This window comes from Myxocyprinus asiaticus, chromosome 31 (genome assembly GCF_019703515.2).
Source record: "Myxocyprinus asiaticus isolate MX2 ecotype Aquarium Trade chromosome 31, UBuf_Myxa_2, whole genome shotgun sequence".
NCBI classification, from domain to species: Eukaryota; Metazoa; Chordata; class Actinopteri; order Cypriniformes; family Catostomidae; genus Myxocyprinus; species Myxocyprinus asiaticus.
The window spans coordinates 20912502-20936391 of record NC_059374.1 but is presented as its reverse complement, the minus strand read 5'-3'; the positions used below and the strand labels follow the sequence as shown (position 1 = coordinate 20936391).

The 23890-nt window shown below is 36.4% G+C and overlaps 3 protein-coding genes across 5 annotated transcripts in view; 2 read left to right on the top strand and 1 right to left on the bottom strand.

The window, feature by feature from the left end:
• Window positions 1–4432, top strand: part of esamb (endothelial cell adhesion molecule b) — an 80133-nt gene extending 75701 nt beyond the window's left edge. Inside the window, exons 6-8 of one of the 2 annotated variants that reach the window (XM_051664818.1) lie at window positions 2251–2373; window positions 3102–3231; window positions 3560–4432. In XM_051664818.1, coding sequence (XP_051520778.1) covers window positions 2251–2373; window positions 3102–3231; window positions 3560–4043 — 737 coding nt within the window. In that variant the 3' untranslated portion in view covers window positions 4044–4432. The remainder of the gene's footprint in view (window positions 1–2250; window positions 2374–3101; window positions 3232–3559) is intronic. The other variant, XM_051664819.1, reaches the window with a different exon arrangement.
• A 1512-nt stretch (window positions 4433–5944) lies between these two features.
• Window positions 5945–10361, top strand: LOC127421744 (V-set and immunoglobulin domain-containing protein 2-like). Its single transcript, XM_051664827.1, has 6 exons — window positions 5945–6699; window positions 6778–6982; window positions 8643–8801; window positions 9127–9246; window positions 9339–9474; window positions 9555–10361. Exons 1-6 carry the CDS (start codon window positions 6562–6564, stop codon window positions 9670–9672), a joined length of 876 nt encoding a protein of 291 aa, XP_051520787.1. The 5' UTR covers window positions 5945–6561; the 3' UTR covers window positions 9673–10361.
• Window positions 10362–10511: 150 nt separating this feature from the next.
• Window positions 10512–21534, bottom strand: acad8 (acyl-CoA dehydrogenase family, member 8). Of its 2 annotated transcripts, none has more exons than XM_051664820.1 (11): window positions 21384–21534; window positions 19595–19695; window positions 18695–18864; window positions 18339–18448; window positions 17085–17161; window positions 16867–17004; window positions 16554–16689; window positions 16168–16265; window positions 15866–16018; window positions 15576–15678; window positions 10512–11573 (listed from the first exon to the last, which is right to left on the bottom strand). In XM_051664820.1, exons 1-11 carry the CDS (start codon window positions 21499–21501, stop codon window positions 11518–11520), a joined length of 1260 nt encoding a protein of 419 aa, XP_051520780.1. In that variant the 5' UTR covers window positions 21502–21534; the 3' UTR covers window positions 10512–11517. The 2 variants fall into 2 exon arrangements, with proteins under 2 accessions (XP_051520780.1, XP_051520781.1); XM_051664821.1 differs by lacking the exon at window positions 21384–21534 and adding an exon at window positions 21149–21285.
• Between the last annotated feature and the right edge of the window lie 2356 nt (window positions 21535–23890).

Sequence of the window (23890 nt, the reverse complement as noted above, 5' to 3'; positions counted from 1 at the left end):
CTGACCACACTGTGTTTCACACTGTAGATTCAAAAGAACTGAATCTGTTTCAGTCATTTGTTCAGAAATCGGACCACTGTGCTTTATGTTTTGTGCTATAGATTTAGAGTATTTTAGGACAGTGCTCCATCCACATTGGCAGAAAAATGCATTTTCAAGAATCGTTAATGGAACCTAAAGTCATGAAAATCAATTGGTTCTGGTATATTTTTTTTTAAATGGAACCGGTTCTTGGATCCCAACACTTCTGATTTTAAAACTATGTCTGAGATGTGGCCTGGCAGGCAGGGCATATGTCCATCTTTGGGTGTCCAGGGTTTGAATCTGGCTTGGGCTATATCCCGATCCCATTTCACATCTTCATATTATTTTCTATGTCTTCCAGTTGTGTCTATACAGTTGTGACCCTCATTCTGTAAACAGTTTCGCAAGACTCACATGCAACATTTATGAACTGTTATGAACCTAACCGTTCGTGTCCACTGGCGCGTGGTTCGCAAAGCGAAGTGGGTGTTTTCAGTTCATTCCAACTGGAGCCGAGCACCACGCTTGCAAAGTGGTTTCTCATTGGAATTAACTAAAAATATCTGCTTCGCTTCGCTCACCATGCACCAGTGGTCAGTAATCCTAACTTTGGTAGCAGCAGACACTATTTAGCAGAGACGGGCCACTTCTATTAAAATGAATGGGAGAAATTGGAATGCCCAACAGTCAACAGATGTAGAAAGGAAGTCCCGCCTTACAGGTAAAAGAGCCAATCAGCAATCAGACATCGCCTGTCAATCAACTCGAGAACAAGCATGCGTATTAGCTATACAAGCTGGGAAAATTGTGTTTTTTAGCGTAATCTGAGGTAAAGACAATTTATAATACCATTGTGTCAGATTTTACTGCTGATTTGAAATATGTTCTTTGATTGTAATCTTGACCAACTGTTTTGGAGATTTTGGTCTTTCCTCATTCAAGTAGATAGGAGCTGCACATCATCTTTCTCAATAAAAATGGTAAAAAACACTTATAAAATGCTTAAAAAATTATACTTAAGATCCATTTTTAATCAACAATTAGTATTAATGTGTGTTAGTGAGATTAGGGTCATTCAATATCACAAGCTAAAAACCTCTAATTCATCACTCAGTCTAAAAGCTTGCCAAACCTCATTTTACCCCTTTCATCTTTTTGTCCCCTCCCATTGTTGAAATATTATGAAATTGTGTTATACATTAATATTAATGGATCTTATTAGGAAGCTTACTAGTCCTGTGTCTTTATAGTTTGAATGTAGAAACTAATTTTGCAGAACAAACATTTTTTTTTTTTATAAATTTACCAATAAATTACACACTTGTATTTGGCAACACTTTAAAATAAGGCTGTTTTAATAATAATTTAATAATTTGTTATCATTAGTTAACTACATTAGCTAACATGAACTAACAATGATAAATACTTTTCAGCTCATATTAATCTTGGTTAATGTTAATTTCACCATAAACTGATTTTTTTTATAAATTAACATGGATTAACCAAAATTAATAAATGCTGTAAAAATATATTGTTCATTGAAAGTTCATGATACCTAATGCATTGCTAATGTTAACAAATAGCACCTTCATCTAAAGTATTACCAATTTTTCATTAGTTAAATGTCTGTGCTTATGACATCTTTAAAGCAATGCCCAGAGTCAGTAGGTCCCTGGGGCGTCTGGCCTTAGCTCTTGGAATTTGAATTTGACTGCCCTCTCATGGCAGGCCAATCAGCAGCAGATGGTCAGGCTTCAATCTCTGTCAAATCAGTTGTCTGTGTTTATGGTTTTAATGCACTGCTTTTCATCCTTCTTAAAACTTTTGCCACAGTCATGTAGTGAAATTAGACACTGTATTGTGTCCACATAATGTAGCTAGAACTCTAGAATACTTATGTCCTATTTGTGTATCTCTCAGCTTCCTCCATATTCATGGCAAAGTGCTTTTTTGAAGAGGGATTTCATTGGATTGTTTATGACAAAGATAAAGCATATGCACTCTTTTTGTCCTGTATTTATCCTTCTATTTCATATAGATGTAGAATAATCAGCTATGCTCTGCAAAACCTTACACAAAGAGGTCACAGCAGTACTTGATATGGAGTGATTAACTCTAAAAGAAGGACTTTATTTTAGAAGGATTTGTGTTTTGTTTTTTGGTTTGTTTTTTAAAGCAGACATTTTTATGAACGTATGACTCAGACGAAAGATCATCTGATTTCAGATGAAAGGCAAGGCACTCTTCGACTTAGCAACCTCACCAAAAGCATGTCTGGCAAGTATGTCTGCCGTGCCAGCAACACAGCGGGGACTGATAGCTGCCACATCAATTTAGAGGTCTCCACCCGTAAGTATTACACAAAAAGGTTGATATCACATAAAATGTTGTGGATTTCCGCACAGTTATTATAGTAGTAGTAGAGCTGGGCGATATGACTAATAAATTGTGTCACAATATTGTTCAGCCTTTTGATGGTAAATATCTTGATATTTATGTATTGAAATTGTTTAATACAAGAAGTAAACTACAGTAAAAATCTAGTTAAAAATAATTGTCATCATCAAGGCATGTTTACAGTTTTTCATTAAATGAACACAAGAAAGAATATTTATATGCACCAATATAACAATATATAATCACAAACAGCAATATTTTTCTACAATAATTTTACTTGAACATTTTAATACATGGATTCTGACATGGAGACTTCAGTGAACATTCTGATGACACAAACATATTGTGCAATCAGTGCTTTGAATTCATTGAATCGGACAGTTTGAAGTGATCGTGTGAATGATCCTAACTTGCTAACACTAATGCCATTTTTGCTACTTGCGTTTAAATCAGAGACGGTATTAAAACACCTTAACACTGTCATACTCACGAGTCACAAGACAAGTCGGATTGCAAAACTAATGACGTGCACTAATGGGATGAAACTTAATGGCCAAATCATTGTGATATTGTCAATGTTGCTTAATTTTTTATCGCCAGCAAATACATTGCAAATATATGTGAATATTTTATATATCATCCAGTCCAGGTAAGTGAATTGTTCCTTATTCTTCTGGCAGCTAACAATGCCTGGGTCGTTGCTGGTGCCACGGTGGGTTCAGTGGTGGGACTGATGGCTCTTATCTTATTCCTGATTTTTATCCTGAAGAGAAACCGTGACACAGAGGAGGAGATGGCCAATGACATTAAGTGAGCTCTCATATTATCTTTCACCATAATCCCTAGTAGAAAGCTTGACTAGATGTGTGTATTTTCTGTTTGTAATGCTGCTGTGGGGTTTGTGAGTTTTCTGTGCTTGTCTGTTCAATGCAGTTCAATATCATTAAGTTCCAACATTTGTATGTATTTTTTATTTTTATTTTTTTAACACATGTATGACATTGTTTGTTCAATTGAATCAGGTAATTGAAGTATTTTTCTCACTTTAGGTTAAAATTTTGCCCTGTACTCTGGTTAATATCTGACCCTGCTTCAAAGTATATCTGATTTCTGTTGACTGACTCCTGTTTCCTTTTAGGGAAGATGCACAGGCGCCTAAACGGGTTTCCTGGGCTAAAAGCGGCACTGGATCCGACATCATATCAAAGAACGGCACGTTATCCTCCATAGCCACCAGTCCTCCTCCGCAGGACCATCTGCCCAACAACCATTACCCGTATCCTCCAGGTGCCTCTGACACTGCCTCCATACTCACAGCCTCTGGGAGCACCACCACCTATCGCCTCCGCCTTGGAGAACCCAACCCACTTCACGGCCTGCCTGGGTATAACATCAGCAGTGCGCCCAATCACATGCAACTTCATCACCTTCACCATAACCCTCATCGCCATCACAGTCCCGCAGTCCTCAGCCCCAACAGCTGCTCCACACACAGGACTGAGGGGCCCATGCCGCAGGCCCCACACCCACTCAACATGCCTATAAACACTGCCACTCTGTCCCGCATGGGTGCTGTGCCAGTTACGGTGCCTGCCCAGAACCACGTAGGTTCATTGGTTTAGGACACAAGATGACTTATGTCCTCAGACAGTAGCCAAAATTGTTTGAGGAAAGGTTTTAACAATGGTGAAGATGTAATGGTTAACAATTGTAAAGATAACAGAAATAGACTAGCTTTTTTATACATCAAAGACTAAAATAAGTACAGTAAATCTGTTAAGAAACCCTTTGGTTTGTTTGATAAAGGGTTATGTTTTGTGTTTTCTACTGAGTATAGTTTGTTTTATGATGCCTAAACACTCTGAACTTATTCTTTTTCAAACCAATACACTGACCATTTATTTGGGCAATTTTACAAATGTAAAAAAACATTTTGCTTCACTGTGTGTTGTGCAGTAGAATGCTAGACATTATGAAGGGATGCAGGCACCACTAATTATGTTTGACTGTTTGAAACACTTTATATATATATATATATATATATATATATATATATATATATATATATATATATATATATATATAATTTTATTTTTATTTTTTTCCCTCCCATTCTTTCCCCAATTTGGAATGCTCAATTCCCAATGCACTCTAAGTCCTCGTGGTGGCGTAGTGACTCGCCTCAATCCGGGTGGCGGAGGACGAATCTCAGTTGCCTCCGTGTTTGAGACCGTTAATCCGCGCATCTTATCATGTGGCTTGTTGAGCGCATTACCGTGGAGACATAGCGCGTGTGGAGGCTTCACGCTATTCTCCACGGCATCCAAGCACAACTCACCACACGCCCCACTGAGAGCAAGAACCACATTATAGCAACCACAAGGAGGTTACCACAAGTGACTCTACCCTCCCTAGCAACCGGGCCAATTTGTTTGCTTAGGAGACCTGGCTGGAGTCACTCAGCACGCCCTGGATTCGAACTCGCGACTCCAGTGGTGGTAGTCAGCGTATTTACTCGCTGAGCTTCCCAGGCCCCCTGAAACAGTTATATTAATACATTCAGATTCATCCCGTTCTTTATTTGTTGTTCAGTTAAAATTATGACAATACTCTATTAGTTCATCTTTAGCATCGCCTGTTCTTGTGCCTCTTGTGCCTTTGTTTCTCTCAGGAGTTTTCTCTCTTGTGGCATGTTTTTCTGTCACACATTTGACAGATTTCTGCAGTCTTTTATTGGAAATGTGACATTTTTAGAGGAGGGGGGAAAACAACTTTAAAATAGATACAACGAAGACCCATGAAAATGCTGTCTTAAAATATCTTATGATATAAATGCCAGATACTGCAATGCTCATGTAATGGACCAGAAATCACTAAATCCCCCATAAACTTAAAAGATTTGATAATGTAAGTTCCATGGCAGTGTACATTTATTCATTTGTGTGTTCATGATAATGTACGAACAACTAGCCTTGTGGTTTAATGACTTGAATGTTAGAGGCAGTGTTTTCTATTGCGTTTGATAGTTTGATATTTGTGTTAAAGCTGAATTTTCTGCGCATGTGTGGTGAATAGTTGGTTGAAGATATTGTCTGCTCTGTAATTAAGCCTTTTCCACTCACTTTTCTTTTTATTTGCAATTGGCATTATACATATTTTAAAGCATTGTGCTGTAACTGTCCACATGATGGAAACAGAGAGGTAAAAAAAAAAGGCTTAGGATGAAAAATGCCTCAGTGAGGTTCAAGAAAATTTATAAAATGGTGGTATTTGTTTTGATCACTTGCCATAATGTTCTGATTATTAAACCAGTATTGTACTACTTTTTATATCATGGTTGATTAAAGAGTTCAGTTAGCACATTCATTTTATGTACCAGTTAATTGGCCGTGCCAGTAAACAAACTGGATTAACATTCAGTATCTAAAATATGAGAGCCATTCACTTTCTTTTGGTAGCCATATAATTTACTTTTAACTTTATCTCTCAGTGCATGGTTTTTGTTTCAGTTGCAAGAGGTCTCTGGTTGAGATCCTGGACGAGTCCCCAATTTATGTTACGACCTGTGTAGGATTAGGAGGAAACACAAACACTTCTCTTTTTCTATTTAACACAACTAAAACTAGAGTAAGTAAAGGCCAAAAAATGGCCAGTAAATTAGAATCTTTCTAATAATTTTCATGAGAAAAAGGCAAAAATGATAAGAAATCAAATAATATTTATGGTTAAAGTTGCCGTGTTTAGCCACACCTGCCTACCCTTCTAGAAAGCACAATCTGAACTTTGTTGTGCCAACTGTTAGTCAGAGCCATCCTGTCATGAGCTGCTACTTATCTCTGCACAAGTGCAAGGAAAACAAAATATTCAGTGTATAATGGCGTTTGGTCAGACAGTGCTGACATTGTGGATTTTGATCCAGTACTTTGGTGAGTATATCATTTCTATCATTCATGTATAAATATATTCCAAATTAGTTTCTGATGTATCGCTGTTTCTTTTATAACTAACTGCAAATATTATGGAGTTTATTGGGATTATGATGTTACTGAGTTTCTTACCAAAGCTTTACAAGGCATTGAATGTACCTTCAAATGTTCCCTTTGTCTTTGATCAGACATAGTGAGGTCATGGCAAGCGGTTATGGTAAAGCCTTCTGTGTTTGTTCGGTCTGGGTCTTTAGCCGAGCTTTCCTGCACGTATGATACACACGCCACAGAGGGTTTTACTCTGGAGTGGCGCTACTCTGCTCCTGGAATGCCTGCTGTCCAAGCAAAGAGGGTGAGAATTCATGGAAAATTATACAAGTCAGTGTACAATAAAACAACCATGAGTCTCAATGAGTCTTATCCCAAGCAGGTGTTATACTACAATGGAAGGCTGTACTGGGTGAACTCCTGGGAGGGAAGGATGACTCTAGTGCAGAACCCTCCAGTGAAGGGTGTTGCCTCTGTCAAAATCATCAATGCTCAGTCCTCAGATGCTGGCCTGTATATATGTGAGGTCACCAACCCGAGTGACTGGTCCGGCAGTGGACAGGGTCTAATCAACCTCACTGTGCTTGGTAAGCTGGCCCATATGCCTGAACTACAACAATAACCAACTACATTGGTAAAATTTGTCAAGACAAACTTTGATGATTTGAATGTGTGTTTGTGGGTGAGTAAACATTTGAACATTCCTTCAATGTATGTCTATGGGATTTTTCAGATTTTTGATAATCTGCTGTGCAAAAACTGTATGTCTGTCAGTTAGAAAAGACATAGCACACTAATCCAGAAATGTCTGAAGGTCTCAGTCAAGATTGGTGGATATAGCTTGAAAGCCCTAGGAGGAGTTACAGTGAGAAAATGTGGTCTTCATTTAGGGATTTTGAAAAAAACCTAAACAATAAGGCTGTCAAATTAGAATTAGAATATTCACAGAATTTAAGATAAAAATGCTAAAAGTAACATGGATGTGTGCCAAGCACTGAAGATGACTTACATTCTTGGGATAAAACAGGCGCAGTGCAACAAATAAAATAGAATGCAGGTGTCTCAAGACACGTTTTAAAGGTTGCATTTCCTTTTAAATGGACACAGCATCTTAAAAATGCATAGTTACTGCACGAGATGCTGAAAAAACAGCGAGACACGATGCAACGGTCCGTCTAGTGGAGTTAATGGCCCCCAGAGGTGGAGGTTTTCAGCGGTTGTGTCTTGAGCATGCCTCTATTATCAGCGTTCTTGCCTCATAAGCATTAGGTACGTACATACAACTGTAATAAATGAAATACACTTTGGTACTGCCAGTATTATGAAGCTTGAGTCCAAGGTAGAAGGCTTACTCTGGCACCAGTATAGGCTACTGTGCAACACTTAATTAAAGGTGCTGTGGGCAATTTTTTCATGGAAAGGTATGCAAAATATTTTCCTACTCCCTGAAAGATATGAATGAAATAAGTGTTGTGAGATATCTCACCTGTCTCTGTGACAGCACTAGACTCAGTAAACAGCAAACAAAAATGTGACCTCTGATGCTTTCTGCCCTTCAATAATTTTGTGCATTCTCATAATATTGTAGTTGCAGCGAATTATTGAGTCGTAAAGCCATTTTTATGCCATGTTGTTCATAACAATTTTCAGGTGAGAGCACAATTTTGCTGCGGTTGTTTCTGCTTGTGTCTGTCTCAGAAAAGATAACTTGGTATCTTTGGAGTGCGTGGTTTTGGAAAGAGGGGGTGTGGCTAATCCAACAGTTCAGCTTGTGAAAATTCGAACGGCTAAAATCGCTTACAGCACCTTTAACATAGAACCGTCTAGTGAAGCGTTTATTTTATCGTTTTACTTTTTATTATTTAATATTTGAAAATATGAACTTGCTAAATCTTTTGAGTATCATTTTACACACATTTGTTAACAGCCAGATATATTGTTTGCCATAAACAATCACTATAACACAGTCATGATTGGTTTGGTTTATATTGATTTGTTGCGCCCTCTTGTTAACATATGAGACAACGTCGATTTACAAATCAGATGTCTTGTAGATTTTCCCCCCTACCTGAAATAATGTCTTTAAAATTTGTATATTATTCTGGTAATATATCAGTGAAAAATTCCAATTTAGTTTCTCAGCCGTGTTGACAGCCCTACTAAACAAAGTTTGTAGAATAACATTTTTCAAGCCAACATAATTATCAATAATACCATATGAACATAGACTGTTCTTTAAATCTTCAGTGCCCCCATCCAAGCCAGTCTGTCAACTACAGGGAAACACCTATATGGGGAATGATGTCACTCTGAGTTGCCAGTCCTCTCAGGGTCTCCCCACACCTATTTATTCATGGCACAGAGAGCAGAATGCAGCCCCATTACTGCCAGACAGTTGCATAGAAGGTACGTAACAAGCGACTGCTTTGAAAACATACAGATTTGAGTCTATCCTAGCACTTCCACATTTACTGTATGTTAGCACCTAAAAGTAGTGCATAGTGACACATGAATTTCTTTGTTCGTGTTTCTGTAATGACTCATAAGGGATGTACTATTAAACTATTATGGTGTATTGTTATTTTAACTCATTTGCTGTCATTGAATTGTATTATGTAAATATCAGCATTGTATGTGTCATCGGCCACTCTGTTGATATCAGTATTGGCATCAGCTATTGAAAAATCCATATCGTTTGACAATTAATCACGTGTTAATATTTGTGCTTCAGATCAGCGCACTGGTTCTCTGATGTTACACAACCTGTCTGATGCCTTCACTGGAACCTACACCTGTAGATCCTCTAATGAGCTTGGCCAGTCAGCATGCAGCATAATTCTCAGAGTGGCACGTGAGTACTTCACATCACACAATGCTCCGAGACCAGTTATTGCAGTCCAGATCATGTGATATGGTGTTATACTGCCACTGATCTATTGTTAGATGGGGAAACCGCGGCTGTTATCGGTGCTTTAGTGATGGGAATCTTTCTTGTTCTTCTGCTAATTGGAGCAGCAGTCGCTTATGTGATCTGCAACAGGAAGAAGCAACTGAAGAAAACATATTCCAGTGAGCTTAGGTGTGTATTTAAACCTCTGTAAAAACGATGTGATATTTTTAGCATGGTTTTTTCATTAATAGTCTGGTTTTCTTCAAAAGTCAGGTGAACAACAATTCAATACCTCATCAGCAGACTGAAGGAAATCAACCTACTGGCCAGTCGGTTACTGAGGAACAGATGGACTTGAAGGTCTCCCACTTCAGTCCACTTGTTTAGATTTATCGCCCTGCCTTGTTTCATAAAATTTCCTATCAGCAACTCTTATACATCTGTGGCTTGTTTGCACTAGCTTACTTTTTGTTAAGCAGAAAGTAAAAATACATTGTTTTTAGTTAAACTTTTATTTGTTATTCTATATTTTATTCAACACTACTTTTACCGATGAATTAAAGACCCTATGAAATGGCTTGACAAGTAGTTTTCTTTCCTGTGTTGACGTATTTGTTTTTGAAACAGGAAGTTTGCTTGGGATATATCGAAGGGCTCTTCCCTTAAAAAAACAAAAAAAAAAAGACAATAATTTAGTTATGTCACAGCCATAAACTGTTTTTTCTACTTGCAAGTCTGTTGCAAAGGGACATTCTCCTTCTAAAATGCATTTGATTGGACAAAAATATGTATAGTGCACGATGAGTTATCAATATTTTTGGTCCATTTTTCCAAAAGAGAGAAGACTGTACATTTTAAATGCTTATACCGATTAAAGGGATAGTTCACCCAAAAATGTAAATTCTCTCATAATTTACTCACCTTCATGCCATCCCAGATGTGTATGACTTTCTGTCTTCGGCTGAACACAAACAAATATTTTTAGAAGAATATCTCAGCTCAATAGGTCCATACAATGCAAGTGAATGGTGACCAGAACTTTGAAGGTCCAAAAATCACATAAAGGCAGCATAAAAGTAATCCATAAGACTCCAGTGGTCTAATGTATGTCTTCTAATCTCATTTTTGGGTGAACTATCCCTTTAAGGTTAATAAAAATACAGTACAGTTATTCAAAGCTAATGGACTTCAAAGCCAGAAAAATCCTATTTAGATTTCTATTTCAATCAGGCATGATAAATGTTTTATTAATTCTTGCTCTTTAACAGTTGGTGTGCAGGTTCTCCTGCTGTTGAATAGACTAATGCATTGGAGCAGACAGCTTTTGAATTCCTATCCAATATAAGAGCATTATCAACTCATGTGGATGAGACATACAAAACAGATAAGAGCTTTGCAGGTGACACTCAAAACACAAAAAGGACATTTCAATCTAAACTGTTCTCCATTTCACATGGTGCAAAAGACAGTTTAACAAAAATCACAGCAGTCATTTTAAAAACAACATGAGGATCAGAACCATACATATTCACCTCTATTGGAACACAATTTATGGAAGTACTGTGAGACTTGATTTGTGCTTTGAAAATGATCTCCCAAACAAAGTTGTATGTGCTAAAAGTTTCTCAGGAAGTAAAGTAGCATTGCAAAATAAATCGTATTTCTTAATGCTGAAAATTAAACAAAAATGGTCAAATCTACAAATCTGGAGCATTTTTAGATTTAATCAGTGTAAGGTTTCAACTTGACTAATTTTCCAGTAACATTTGCAGAACTATGCTTATGTTTTAATAGCATAACTTCTTGTATCCAGCCTAAATCTTTTACACTAAACAAATACAATTCCTTGTATTCAAATATCTGCTGATTCTCTGCTCAAGATAACAGTGTGTTTTTACAATAAACACTTTAATCTGGATCTACTAATCCAAGAGTTTAAGGCATAAACTTGGCTTTTGCTGAACATTCAGAAAAGTCTAACAGCTACAGAAAATACTGTGACATTAACAATTCATTATATAAATCAGCAGGTTAGCTTCCTGATATTGGAGTGTTATAAGATCAATAATCTCCAAGCATTTAGTAACACATAGGTGGAATACATTTAACAGTACTGTGATGTACATATTAGAAAATGATGGCATAAACAACTTGTTTGTCTCAGATGTGATAGAACCCAGAACCAGAGTAACAGTCTATTTTACTCCATGAAGAAACAGCAGCATATGATTCTCATGATTCAGTAAGCAAACTCCTTGCAATGATCATCCTCATCACTTCATTTGTACCTAAAGAGAACAAGTACATCAAATTAACTACATTTTTTTTACAATCTTGCACAATTGGTATATATATATATATATACACACACACACACACACACACACACACACACACACACAGTTGTGCTCAAAAGTTTGCATACCCTGGCAGAAATTGTGAAATTTTGGCATTGATTTTGAAAATATGACTGATCATGCAGAAAAACTGTCTTTTATTTAAGGATAGTGATCATATGAAGCCATTTATTATCACATAGTTGTTTGGCTCCTTTTTAAATCATAATGATAACAGAAATCACCCAAATGGCCCTGATCAAAAGTTTACATACCCTTGAATGTTTGGCCTTGTTACAGACACACAAGGAGACACACACAGGTTTAAATGGCAATTAAAGGTTAATTTCCCACACCTGTGGCTTTTAAAATTGCAATTAGTGTCTGTGTATAAATAGTCAATGAGTTTGTTAGCTCTCACATGGATGCACTGAGCAGGCTAGATACTGAGCCATGGGGAGCAGAAATGAACTGTCAAAAGAAGGTAATGGAACTTTATAAAGATGGAAAAGGATATAAAAAGATATCCAAAGCCTTGAAAATGCCAGTCAGTACTGTTCAATCACTTATTAAGAAGTGGAAAATTTGAGTATCTCTTGATACCAAGCGAAGGTCAGGTAGACCAAGAAAGATTTCAGCCACAACTGCCAGAAGAATTGTTCGGGATACAAAGAAAAACCCACAGGTAACCTCAGGAGAAATACAGGCTGCTCTGGAAAAAGATGGTGTGGTTGTTTCAATGATCAGTCATATTTTCAAAATCAATGCCAAAATTTTACAATTTCTGTCAGGGTATGCAAACTTTTGAGCACAACTGTGTATATATATATGTATATACATGTATGTATGTATATATACACACTACCGGTCAAAAGTTTTGAAACACTTGTTTGAAACAAATGTTTCCCATGATCTTAAAAATCTTTTGATCTGAAGGCGTATGCTTAAATGTTTGAAATTAGTTTTGTAGACAAAAATATAATTGTACCACCATATTAATTTATTTCATTATAAAACTACAATTTTATTTTAAAAAAAACTTTTTGAAATTGATGACTTGGACCAAATAATAAAGAAAAGCAGCCAATAAGTGCCCAGCATATAGATGGGAACTCCTTCAATACTGTTTAAAAAGCATCCCAGGGTGAAACCTCAAGAAGTTGGTTGAGAAAATGTAAAGAGTACATGTCTGCAAATTCTAGGCAAAGGGTGACTACTTTGAAGATGCTAAAATATAACAGTTTTGGTTTATTTTGGATTTTGTTTAGTCACAACATAATTCCCATAGTTACATTTATGTTATTCCATAGTTTTGATGACTTTACTATTATTCACAAATGTTTTTTTAATAAAGAATAAGTGTTTCAAAACTTTTGACCAGTTGTGTGTGTGTGTGTGTGTGTGTGTGTGTGTGTGTATACATACATACATACATACATACACACACACACACACACCAGTTAGTTCCGGTCCTCGAATCTGATTGGACGAGAGACGTTCCATGAGTACTGATGGTCTCACACCATCAGCACTCTGACGCTTCACTGTGTGTATCACTCCGCTTGTGTTCGTGCCGTTCTTAACTAAAGTGTAAGAGCAGTGCAGATGTGTTAAGAGCTATTGTATATGTGTCTCTTTACATGTAATTTTACATATGTTAGCCAGCAGGTGGTGGCAAAAGATAATGTTTGTGTGTAATATGAGCCAGTTAGGTGATGTGAAGTGAATCCGCGTCAGTCAGTGTTTACATACAACAGCACTACGTGAATGCTCGTATTACTACTACACTACTAAAGCTAGGAAATAGCTTTAAACGGCTTTAAACGAATAACTTCAGCATTAAGGCTCATCACAGCTGAGAGACACAACAGACTGATTAATTACACAAACTCAAGGCGCTAACTTCTTACCAGACTTTCCACATTGGAGAGGACGTGCTGTTTAAAATGGTAGAGAAGATTGCAGTTTCTATAGTGAATGACTCTTGCACACTGAAATAGGGAGAAATATCCCCCCCCCTTGATGGCTATTTTTCCACTGAGAAAGCTGACAGCATCTCTGCTTGGGAGTGGCAACAGTTGATCGCACACACTCCATCTCTCTCTCTCTCTCCCTCCATCTCTCTCTCTCACACACAAACACACACATCCATCCATCCATCCTTGTTTATCCAATAACTTGGTAGAAACAGCACAAGCCGTGATACTATTTCTGAAGTGACATTTTTGAATTACTAACGGAGGCTTGGACGCATCATTTGGTTTGAACCAGCAACTGCAGATTCTGATCCGTCGCGTAAGAAAGTAGTTCCATGCACAAATGCATTTTTATGACCGTACACAGTTTTTCCTAATTTTTTTAAATTGACTTGCTCATTAAACTGTTGTATATAAGCAATATCACACGAGCAAGAGTGCGATATGGCCCTACATCAGCACTGCTGTGATTCGGCCATAGGTAATCACAGAAGTGCTGATGTAGGGCCATATCACACTCTTGCTCGTGTGATATTGCTTGTGTGTGTGTGTGTGTGTGTGTGTATGTATATATATATATATATACACACACACACACAGAATATATACACTACTACTGTATGATTATCATATATATATATATATATACACTACTGGTAAAATGTTTAGGGTCACTTACTCATTCTTTATTTTTATATATATATTTCACATTTTAGAATAATAGTAAAGTCATCAAACTATGGAATGACATAAATGGAACTATGGGAATTATGTTGTGACCAAAAAAAAAATTTAAAAATCAAAACTGTTATATTTTAGCATCTTCAAAGTAGTCACCCTTTGCCTAGAATGTGCAGACATGTACTCTTGACATTTTCTCAACCAACTTCTTGAGGTATCACCCTGGGATGCTTTTTAAACAGTTTTGAAGGAGTTTCCATCTATATGCTGGGCACTTATTGGCTACTTTTCTTTATTATTCAGTCCAAATCATCCATTTAAAAAAATAAAATAAAAATGTAGTTTGTAATGAAATATGTTGGCACAATTATATTTTTATCTACAAAACTAATTTCAAACATTTAAGCATACAGATCAAATGTTTTTAAGATCATGAGAAACATTTTAGTCAAGTGAACCCAAACTTTTGAACTGCATTTTATATATATATATACACCGATCAGCCAAAACAATCCCAGGAGATCAGCAGTTACAGAAATACTCAAACCAGCCCATTTGGCACCAACAATTATGCCACGGTCCAAATCACTGAGATGACATTTTTTCTTCATTCTGATGGTTGGTGAACATTAGCGCCTAACCCGTATCTGCATGATTTTATGCACTGCTGCCACATGATTGGCTGATTAGATAATCACATGGATGTCTGTTGGTGCCAGATGGGCTGGTTTGAGTAGTTCTGTAACTGCTGATCTCCTGGGATTTTCACACACAACAGTCTCTAGAATTTACTCTGAATGGTGCCAAAAACAAAAAACATCTAGTGAGTGGCAGTTCTGCAGATGGAAATGCCTTGATGATGAGAGAGGTCAGCAAGGATAGCCAGACTGGTTCGAACTAATAAAGTCTACGGTAACTCAGATAACCGCTCTGTACAATTGTGGTGAGAAGAATATCATCTCAGAATGCTATTTTGGCGCTGTTTTGGTGGCACGATGGGGACCTACACAATATTAGGCAGGTGGTTTTAATGTTGTGGCTGATTGGTGTATATACACACACAGTATATACACAACTAATATGTGATTATCATTATCATGTGTGATATACATATCATTATGTATATACATTTTAATACAAATATTCAAATAATCATATCAGTATATATTTTTAATTAAACATAAATATTAAAATCAATAAAATATATGATTATAATATACTATACAGTATATATTATGTGTATAAAAACATTTCAGTATAGCATTTAGTGCACTTTTATATATAATAAAGCCATTACCCTCCAATATCTGATGTACTCTTATGTCTCTGACATACTGTTGTACTGCATAGTCCTTTAGATAACCATAACCTCCATGCATCTGTAAGGCCTGGTTACATATCTGAAGGGTGAATATAAAAAGGTGTTATTCAGATGACCTTTCATAAAAAAAAAATTTTTCACAAAAAGTCACAAAACTTATTTAAGCAAATCTGTTTTTGCAATTATGCTTTGGTCTAAATTACAATAACATTCAGGTCTAACCGTACATGATGTCCCCATAAGAACTGAGCACTGTGTATACTCACTGAAAAACTTTCATCTGTTACAAAGAGTTTGGCCATTGAGCATAGTGCAACAGCATCCGGTCGACTCTCCTGCAGAGCCAGCGCTGCCTGGCGCACCAGCAACCGGGAAGCTACCAGCTTAGTGGCCATCTCAGCCAGCTTAAACTGCAGATACTGAATACAGTGAGAACAAACTGTTGGTTATATCCATAATACTTAAATTTTTTGGGTTTAAACAATTATCTTACATGTTACTCAATCAACACAGCCAAATACCAAGGATAGAACTGGTGCTTGACAATTCAGCACGACTTTTTCTTTACCTGGTTTTTTGATAGTGTTTCTCCAAACTGTTTCCGCACACACAAATGATCTCGAGCCAGCACCACAGATGCGTGAGCAGCTCCAAGGGAGCAGGATGCTGTGGGTACAAAAATACTTGCATTAATCTATATTAAAAGCTTTTTACATTCCCATGCAAGTGAATACTAAAAATGTGATGCAAAAATTATCTAAATGGTTTCAAATCAAAGTGTTTTGATTTTTCAGTGTGGCCGTTTTCAAAATTACTACTGGAAAGGGTTGAATGGTTTGGGATGATCAAACAATTAAAGGGATTATTCACATCATCATTTACTTACACATGTTGTTCTCTTTAAGGATGGTATTGTAAAACATATCACTTATTAAAATCTATCAAACAACTCACCAATATTAATTCTGCCTCCATTGAGGCCCTTCATGGCAATGTTGAAGCCCTCCCCCTCTGCTCCAAGCCGATTGGCCACTGGGACAGCACAGTCCTCAAACATCACTGCTCTGGTTGGCTGTGAGTTCCAACCTACCTGCAGAATTGAAGTTTGAATGTTAGTACACCGCTTATGTTTTAATCCACAGACTCAACTCTGCCACCTGCTGGACATTCTTTAACATTTCTGATCAGCTTCAACAATGACTTTTGAAAGCACCTATAAGTTTAGACCAAACAAAATACCAAGGCCCATGTACATTAATTAGGCTACCTTCTTCTCTTTTTTGCCGAAGCTGAGTCCAGGGGTTTCTTTTTCAACCACCAAGCACGAAATCCCCTTAGGTCCCTTCCCACCGGTCCTGCACATGACCACATAAACATCTGTGTCTCCAGCTCCACTGATGAACGCCTGAGGAGAAACATTGGAAACTGTTGAAAAGCTGCAGGAAGACCTTTATTGGTACTGTAAACCCATCACAAATCCAGTACCTTTGAGCCATTGAGGACATAATGATCTCCTTGGAGTTTTGCGCTGGTTAAAAGTGATGCAGCATCACTCCCACTACCTGGAGTGAAGAAAGCACAATATATGTTTGCAACTATTACAACACCCATGTCATTTCATTCCAGAACCTTTCACCACAATTCAATAATGCTATGAACACAAGTAAACAACAGTATTCTAATGGCCCATTCAGACCAAATACGTTCTTATGCAAAAAGCTAGATGCATATTACGAAAAAGCACAATGAATATAACAGGTGACATTTTATTTAACCTAAAACAGCATCTAAAAATCGTGGAAGCCTGCACAAGACGCTATAAAAAAACCTGTAAAATGTGGAGCAATGGTCAGAGACATCCGCCTAGCGCATGTTTACACTTCCTTAAGTATTTCTGACCAATCGTATTTTAGCAACTTTTGCCGTCCGCCATTTCTCTGACAAGCATTTGCTTGTTTACAATGAGAGTCTATGGGAGCAATGTGTGTAGGTAGAAATTATTAAAAAAAAAAAAAGGAAAAATTAAAAAATCTTTGTGGCTGGTCACTTGTAACAGTGACACAAGGTGCCCAGAGAGGAAACATGCAGCAAGGTCAGAAATGTGGGGGCTTGGGGCAAAAATGCCACCTAAATGGACAAAAATGCCGCCACAATTCAAAGTAATGAAAGCGGCAAAATATTGGTATTGTTATTGGTTTCGGCCTATAATTTTACTGTAATTTATTACACTACTTTTTTGGCTAAAAGTTAATAGATTACAATAACTGATTACTTTGTAACTGGATTACACCTAACACTGATCTCTAGTTATCAGGTGTGTAATTGCCATCAAATGACGCTTTTCTAATAAATATGCTTTAAAATGTCACTCTTTATTCCAGCCCATGTAAAAATATTATCAGTTCTGTTTATGAGAATATTTTGCCCAAAACTGCACAGTTCACAACAATCTCCTAATCATTCCTATGGGAAGTTCTGCAAAGCTTGTCAGAGCGAGTGGCATCAACCAAGGGGGGTGGAGCTTAGCAAAGGGTCAATCGAAAAACAGCGCAGATGGGCACAAAAACGTGTTCAGTGGTAACAACCCCTAAATCATGTGGCTTTTTAAACAACTTTGGATTCTAAAACAAAATTACCTTTCTAAATGGAAAAATGTCTGTTGCTTTAACAACATAAACACTTCAGTTCACATGTCAGCTGAATGTATTCCATAAAAGGAATACAGAAAAACTTACTTACCAGGTTCTGTGAGACAGTAGGAGGCAAACTTTTGCATAGAGCAGAGATCTGGACAGTATTTCTCCCTTTGCTCATTGTTACCAAATGTGTCTATCATCCAGGCGCACATGCTGTGGTAACCAACAAACACACAATGAAACAAACTACCACAAAAAAAGCAACTTATTGTTGAACAATAACAATTAGTGAACAATATTCACCGACATGTTCAAACGCGGCATTTCAATAAGTGCAATGTCATTAAGCAGATAAAATATAATTACAATAGTGGGATTTATGATGTTCTTATAACATTACAACAAAGGTGAAAGAAGGATAGTGGGATGAATAGGCTCCAGATGGCAGTGTAGACTCACTTGTGAATGCTAATGTAAGCGGTTGTGCTGACACAGCCTGTGGATAATGCTTCAAAGATGATAGAGGTGTCCAGACGAGAGAGTCCAGAGCCGCCAACTTCAGGGTTCACATAAATCCCCCCAAACCCCAGCTGGGCAGCTTTCCTCATGGCTTCCACAGGGAAGATTTCCTATGAGTACAAATATTAAAGGAGTATTCTGGGTTCAATACAAGTTAAGCTCAATCAACAGCATCTGTGGCATAATATTGATTACCGCAAAAAAATAAAAAAATAATTGACTTGCCCCTCCTTTTCTTTAAAAGAAGCAAAAATCAGGTTTACAGTCTGGCACTTACAATGGAAGTGAGTGGGGCCCAATCTATAAATGTTAAAATAGTCACAGTTTCAAAAGTGTAACCACAAACTAAAGTGTACCATCACTTACTAAAACTTTCTGTGTAAAGTTAAATCCAAATTTACAACTTCATTGCCATGATGATGTAATGTCAAAAAACCCTAAAACTCTAAAATGCCTGAAAAAATTACGATTTAAACAACTTTTCAGCTCAAATAATACATGAGTTTTAACAGAAGAATTAATGTAAGTGCTTTTATAGAATTATAAGCTTCACATTTCTGCCTTTTAAACCCTCCAAAAATTGGCCCCAATTCACTGTCTCACCGTAACTTTGATTTTTGCTTTTTTTATTATTTTTAAACAAGGAGTCTAAATTAATTTTTGTGGTAATTATCATTATGCCACAAATTGCTGTCGATTGAGCTTAACTTGTATTGAACCCGATATATTAATTTAATCATGAATGTTTCTATGATTAGTATTAATCATTAGTAAGTTCCAAGTGGTAAAAGTTTCAACATGACACATAAACAATAGTCGCTTTCTGTCTAGTTGATTTACCTTTTGGTCCCACTCTGCCATATGTGGTGCCATCTCATTGGCAGCGAAGTCAAATGCCACCTTCTGAAATTCTTTCTGCTCATCTGTAAGTCCTATAGAGGCTGTGGATAGATACACAATTGTTAGTTACCATCAAGGTTCCCAGACTTTTTGACCAATTAATTTCCAGGATATTTCCATTTTTCAGTTGTTCGGTTTACTGGATAAGGATTTTTTAAAATAATTTTAAAGAAATTGCACTCGGGAAGAGCAATTTCTAGCCAATTAAATATTCTAAAGCAGAGCATAACCAGAAAATGTTTGATTTACTATAGACATTTCCATGACTTAAGATTTAAAGGGATAGTTCATCCAAAAATGAAAATTCTCTCATCATTTACTCACCCTCATGTCATCCCAGATGTGTATGACTTTCTTTCTTCTGCTGAACACAAATTAAGATTTTTTGAAGAATATCTCAGCTCTGTAGGTCCAAACAGTGCAAGTGAATGGTGACCAGACATTTGAATGTCCATAAAGCACATAAAGGCAGCATAAAAGTAATCCATAAGACTCCAGTGGTTAAATCCATGCCTTCAGAAGTGATATGATAGGTTTGGGTGAGAAACAGATCAATATTTAAGTCTTTTTTCACTTTACAACTTGACAGCAGTCTCATTGGCAATCATAATTTCAAGCTCGATTACACTTTCTAGCGCTCTGTGCATGCATCAAGCACCAGGAAGTGTAATCGAGCTTGAAATCATAAGTGAAAAAGGAGTTACGTTTTCGTCTGTTCTCACTACAAAAACAAAACAACAACTGGATAGCTTCAGAAGACATGGATTAAACCACAGGAGTCTTATGGATTATTTTTCTGCTGCTTTTTTTCCTTTTTGGAGCTTTAAAGGCCTGATGACCATTCACTTGCATTATATAGACCTACAGAGCTGAGATATTCTTCTAAAAATATTAATTTGTGTTCAGCAGAAGAAAGTCAGTCATACACATCTGGGATGGCATGAGGGTGAGTAAATGATGAGAGAATTTGTGGATGAACTATTTCTTTCATTTATATCCAGGCCTTGAAATCCTTATTTTAAAATCCCTGATATTCCTGGTTTTCCATGCATGTGGATGCAAAGTGTTGTTTGTGTTTAGGTATGCCTGACATTATCATTACTGGATTATGAGATACATCAAGGGCGCGGATCAAAAGAAACCTGCGCCAATCATCAACGTCCAGTACACACCCCCAAATATGATTGGCTGAGCTAATGAAAAACTAGCCAATGTCGATCCAAGAATTACGAACGTGCTTAATTTTGCGGCTACACAAGTTTATAAAATAGTCCTGAAAATGTAAACTGTAGACTAGTAAAATTTTCCTGTATACTTTGTCGAAGTCAAACCCAGTATGAGAGTTTACGTACGTTCAATGAGGCATTATACTGGCAAAACAAATCTGCACAACTGAGTTTATGAATCAAAATGTACACTAAAACGACAGCGTTAAATGTATCAGTCAAGCACAATTGTAGTACAGGCAAAAAAAAAAAAAAAAAAAAAACCTACGTCACCAATGGAACTCTCTCTTCTGTGACTGTGCCGTCACAATCACTGACTCCACATTTTAACACCAGCAGAGCTACAATTATCCATTTGAACCGAATGTTACATATTATCGAGATTCAGTGAACTAGGGTCAGATCTATACTTGCTCAATCAAAATTGGATTCGCTTGTCGTTGATTTTCCTCAATGGACTGTTTACTTTAATATTATCTCGGGATTGAAATTATTTGACTTACGGTCAATGCAAGCTGCTATTCCTCGTCTCTGTATACTGTTAAATGTTAAACTGTGACTTCTAGTGATGTTATGTGATCCCAAGCGGACAACACTTGCGAGTGCCCTAGCCGCTGCCATGTTGGTTCAGTAACGGAGTTACATCACAGCGCTGACGGGTAATGTAGTTCAAAAAAGTCTTGACTTGTAGTTTTTCTTCTTTTGTGGATTTACTGGCGGGTTGCAAACCAACTAAAAAGGTGCATACCGCCACCTACTGTGCTGGAGTGTGACAAGGATGGAATACGAGGCAGATTTTCTATATTCTATATTTCAAACCAGTGTTTCTCAGGAACCTCATTATCGCCATTATTGTTCTACCAGTTTCTGGTCCAATACTTAAAATATTGCATATAGTGAATTCTATGCTTCCAGAGGTGTCTAATTCTCTTCATATTTAGTACATTTAATCAAAACATGTTCTACAGTTTCCATTTCCTGACACATATTACATAAACATGTGTTGTGTTTGCCCATGATGTGAAGTGCTGTGTGAAGTTTAGTGTGACCCATTCTTAATCTTATAAATATAAAATATTCCTTTCTATTTACATTATGACTAATTTTACTTCGTTTTATGTTACTTTGTATTTTATGGAAATGTCTGCCTTTCTGACATGTGTCCCAGTACATTAGCCATTTATTACAACATGCTTGTTGAATCAGACACTTTCCTTCTACCCTACTTAAACTGACTGTCAAGTTAATGTTATCCAAATGAAGTGCTTCTTTAGCCATTTTATCTGCTTTTTCATTTCCTTGTACCCCAACGTGTGCTGGAACCCACAGAAAGTGTACTAAATCTCCATATGCCTTAGTCTATGTAACATAACCATTATTTCTATCAATATATCACTTCGACATTATTGGAAAGTTTGAAGGCTTGAAAGTGATGCCATTGAGTCCGAGCAAATTAAAACTTGCATTTCAGACTCTGTCATCACTTCATCAACCCAACCAAGTGCCATTTGAATGGTGACTAACTCTGCAGTGTACACTGAAGTTGCATCAGTTTATCTCCCTCTGTTTCCACTTTTAAATTTTGGGACATAAAATGCTGCACCTGATCGCCCCGTATCAGGGTTTTTTGATCCATCAGTGTATACTGGATTAAATGCATAATGGGCAGTATTAATATGTTCTAAATGTTATAGATTTAATATCCCTTGACTTGTAGTTCAGGTAAACATGGAACTATAAAAGATCTGGAGAGAGCTATCCGTTAGCATCCCCATTCATCTCTATGACTGTGCTCTTTTTTTATTTATTTTTTATTGCTTTAATCAATATAACATGACAGTCAAACCAACTGAAAGCATAAGAAATAAACTAAACTAATATACTGTGTGTATATATATATATATATATATATATATATATATATATATATATATATATATATATATATATATATATAAAATACTTACAAAAAAGTATATCGACAATATACAGAATACAAAATGCTATACATTATACAATATACAATGCATATAACATTAAGATTAAAAAAGGGGGTATTTAAGGCTTTATAAAGTTAATACTCTTTAGCACTTTACTGTTTTTTTACTCCTGTTAACATATTAAAGTAATACTTTACTTCTGTTTTGAAGTGTATGTGAAGTCTGGTTTCTGTGACGACCATTTTCATTTATGAATAAAATAAAAAAAATTCCATAAATCAACAATAAATGTATAATATTGCATGCTAACCTCCTCTTTCCTTAAATGCATATCAATAACCGTATTCATCTTAATAAAATATTCTAAATCACACCAGAACATTGTTTTATAGATCCATTCAAAAAAGAGGTATACAATGCTTTCAATTTCAATGTTACAAAAAGCACATTTTAAATCAATGTCTATCCTAAATCTTGCAATAACTTGTTTAACAGGGTAAATCCTGTGAATAATCTTAAAGGAGACCTCACAAATCTTATTGGTCACACAATATCATCTTGTAATTTTAAAGGTTTCTTCCCAATTAATATTTTGAAATTTTGGCTGATGGAGCTGCACAATTTTGACAGATTTTCCTAAGATATCTGTTATTATTATTTTTTATCTGTAATACTTATACCTTCCAACTTAACAGTAAAGTCAATATTTGGTCTTGAAACAATCTAATATTTTAATAATTCAAGAAGATCAAATGGTATAGCATCAATCACAGTCAGAAATTCCTTAATAGATACTGGGAAGGAATATTTCCCAGAGAATTCAGAGTGTGTAAGTAAGTTACCATTGCTGTTAAATAGTTGTGTCACCAATAAAATATATTTTTTAAACCAACTGTCAAAAAAACAACAACAAAAAAAACCCATTATTTCTGTGCTTTATTTATTCTTCCAAATGAAACATTTATGAGGGGGAAATTTGTGCTTATACATAATCATCCATGACAGTAAGACCTGTTTATGGAAATTATATAATTTAATGGGAAGTCTACTGACAATGACTGTGCTCAGCT

Coding starts and splice junctions, on each gene's coding strand:
- LOC127421744 (XM_051664827.1), top strand. CDS start 6,562: ATGGTAAAGCCTTCTGTGTTTGTTCGGTCTGGGTCTTTAGCCGAGCTT. Junction 6,983..8,642: donor AATCAACCTCACTGTGCTTG/GTAAGCTGGCCC, acceptor TTAAATCTTCAG/TGCCCCCATCCAAGCCAGTC. Junction 8,802..9,126: donor GCCAGACAGTTGCATAGAAG/GTACGTAACAAG, acceptor TTTGTGCTTCAG/ATCAGCGCACTGGTTCTCTG.
- acad8 (XM_051664820.1), bottom strand. CDS start 21,501: ATGGCAGCGGCTAGGGCACTCGCAAGTGTTGTCCGCTTGGGATCACAT. Junction 18,865..19,594: donor TGGCAGAGTGGGACCAAAAG/GTAAATCAACTA, acceptor TTGTACTCATAG/GAAATCTTCCCTGTGGAAGC. Junction 18,449..18,694: donor GCTTACATTAGCATTCACAA/GTGAGTCTACAC, acceptor TGGTTACCACAG/CATGTGCGCCTGGATGATAG.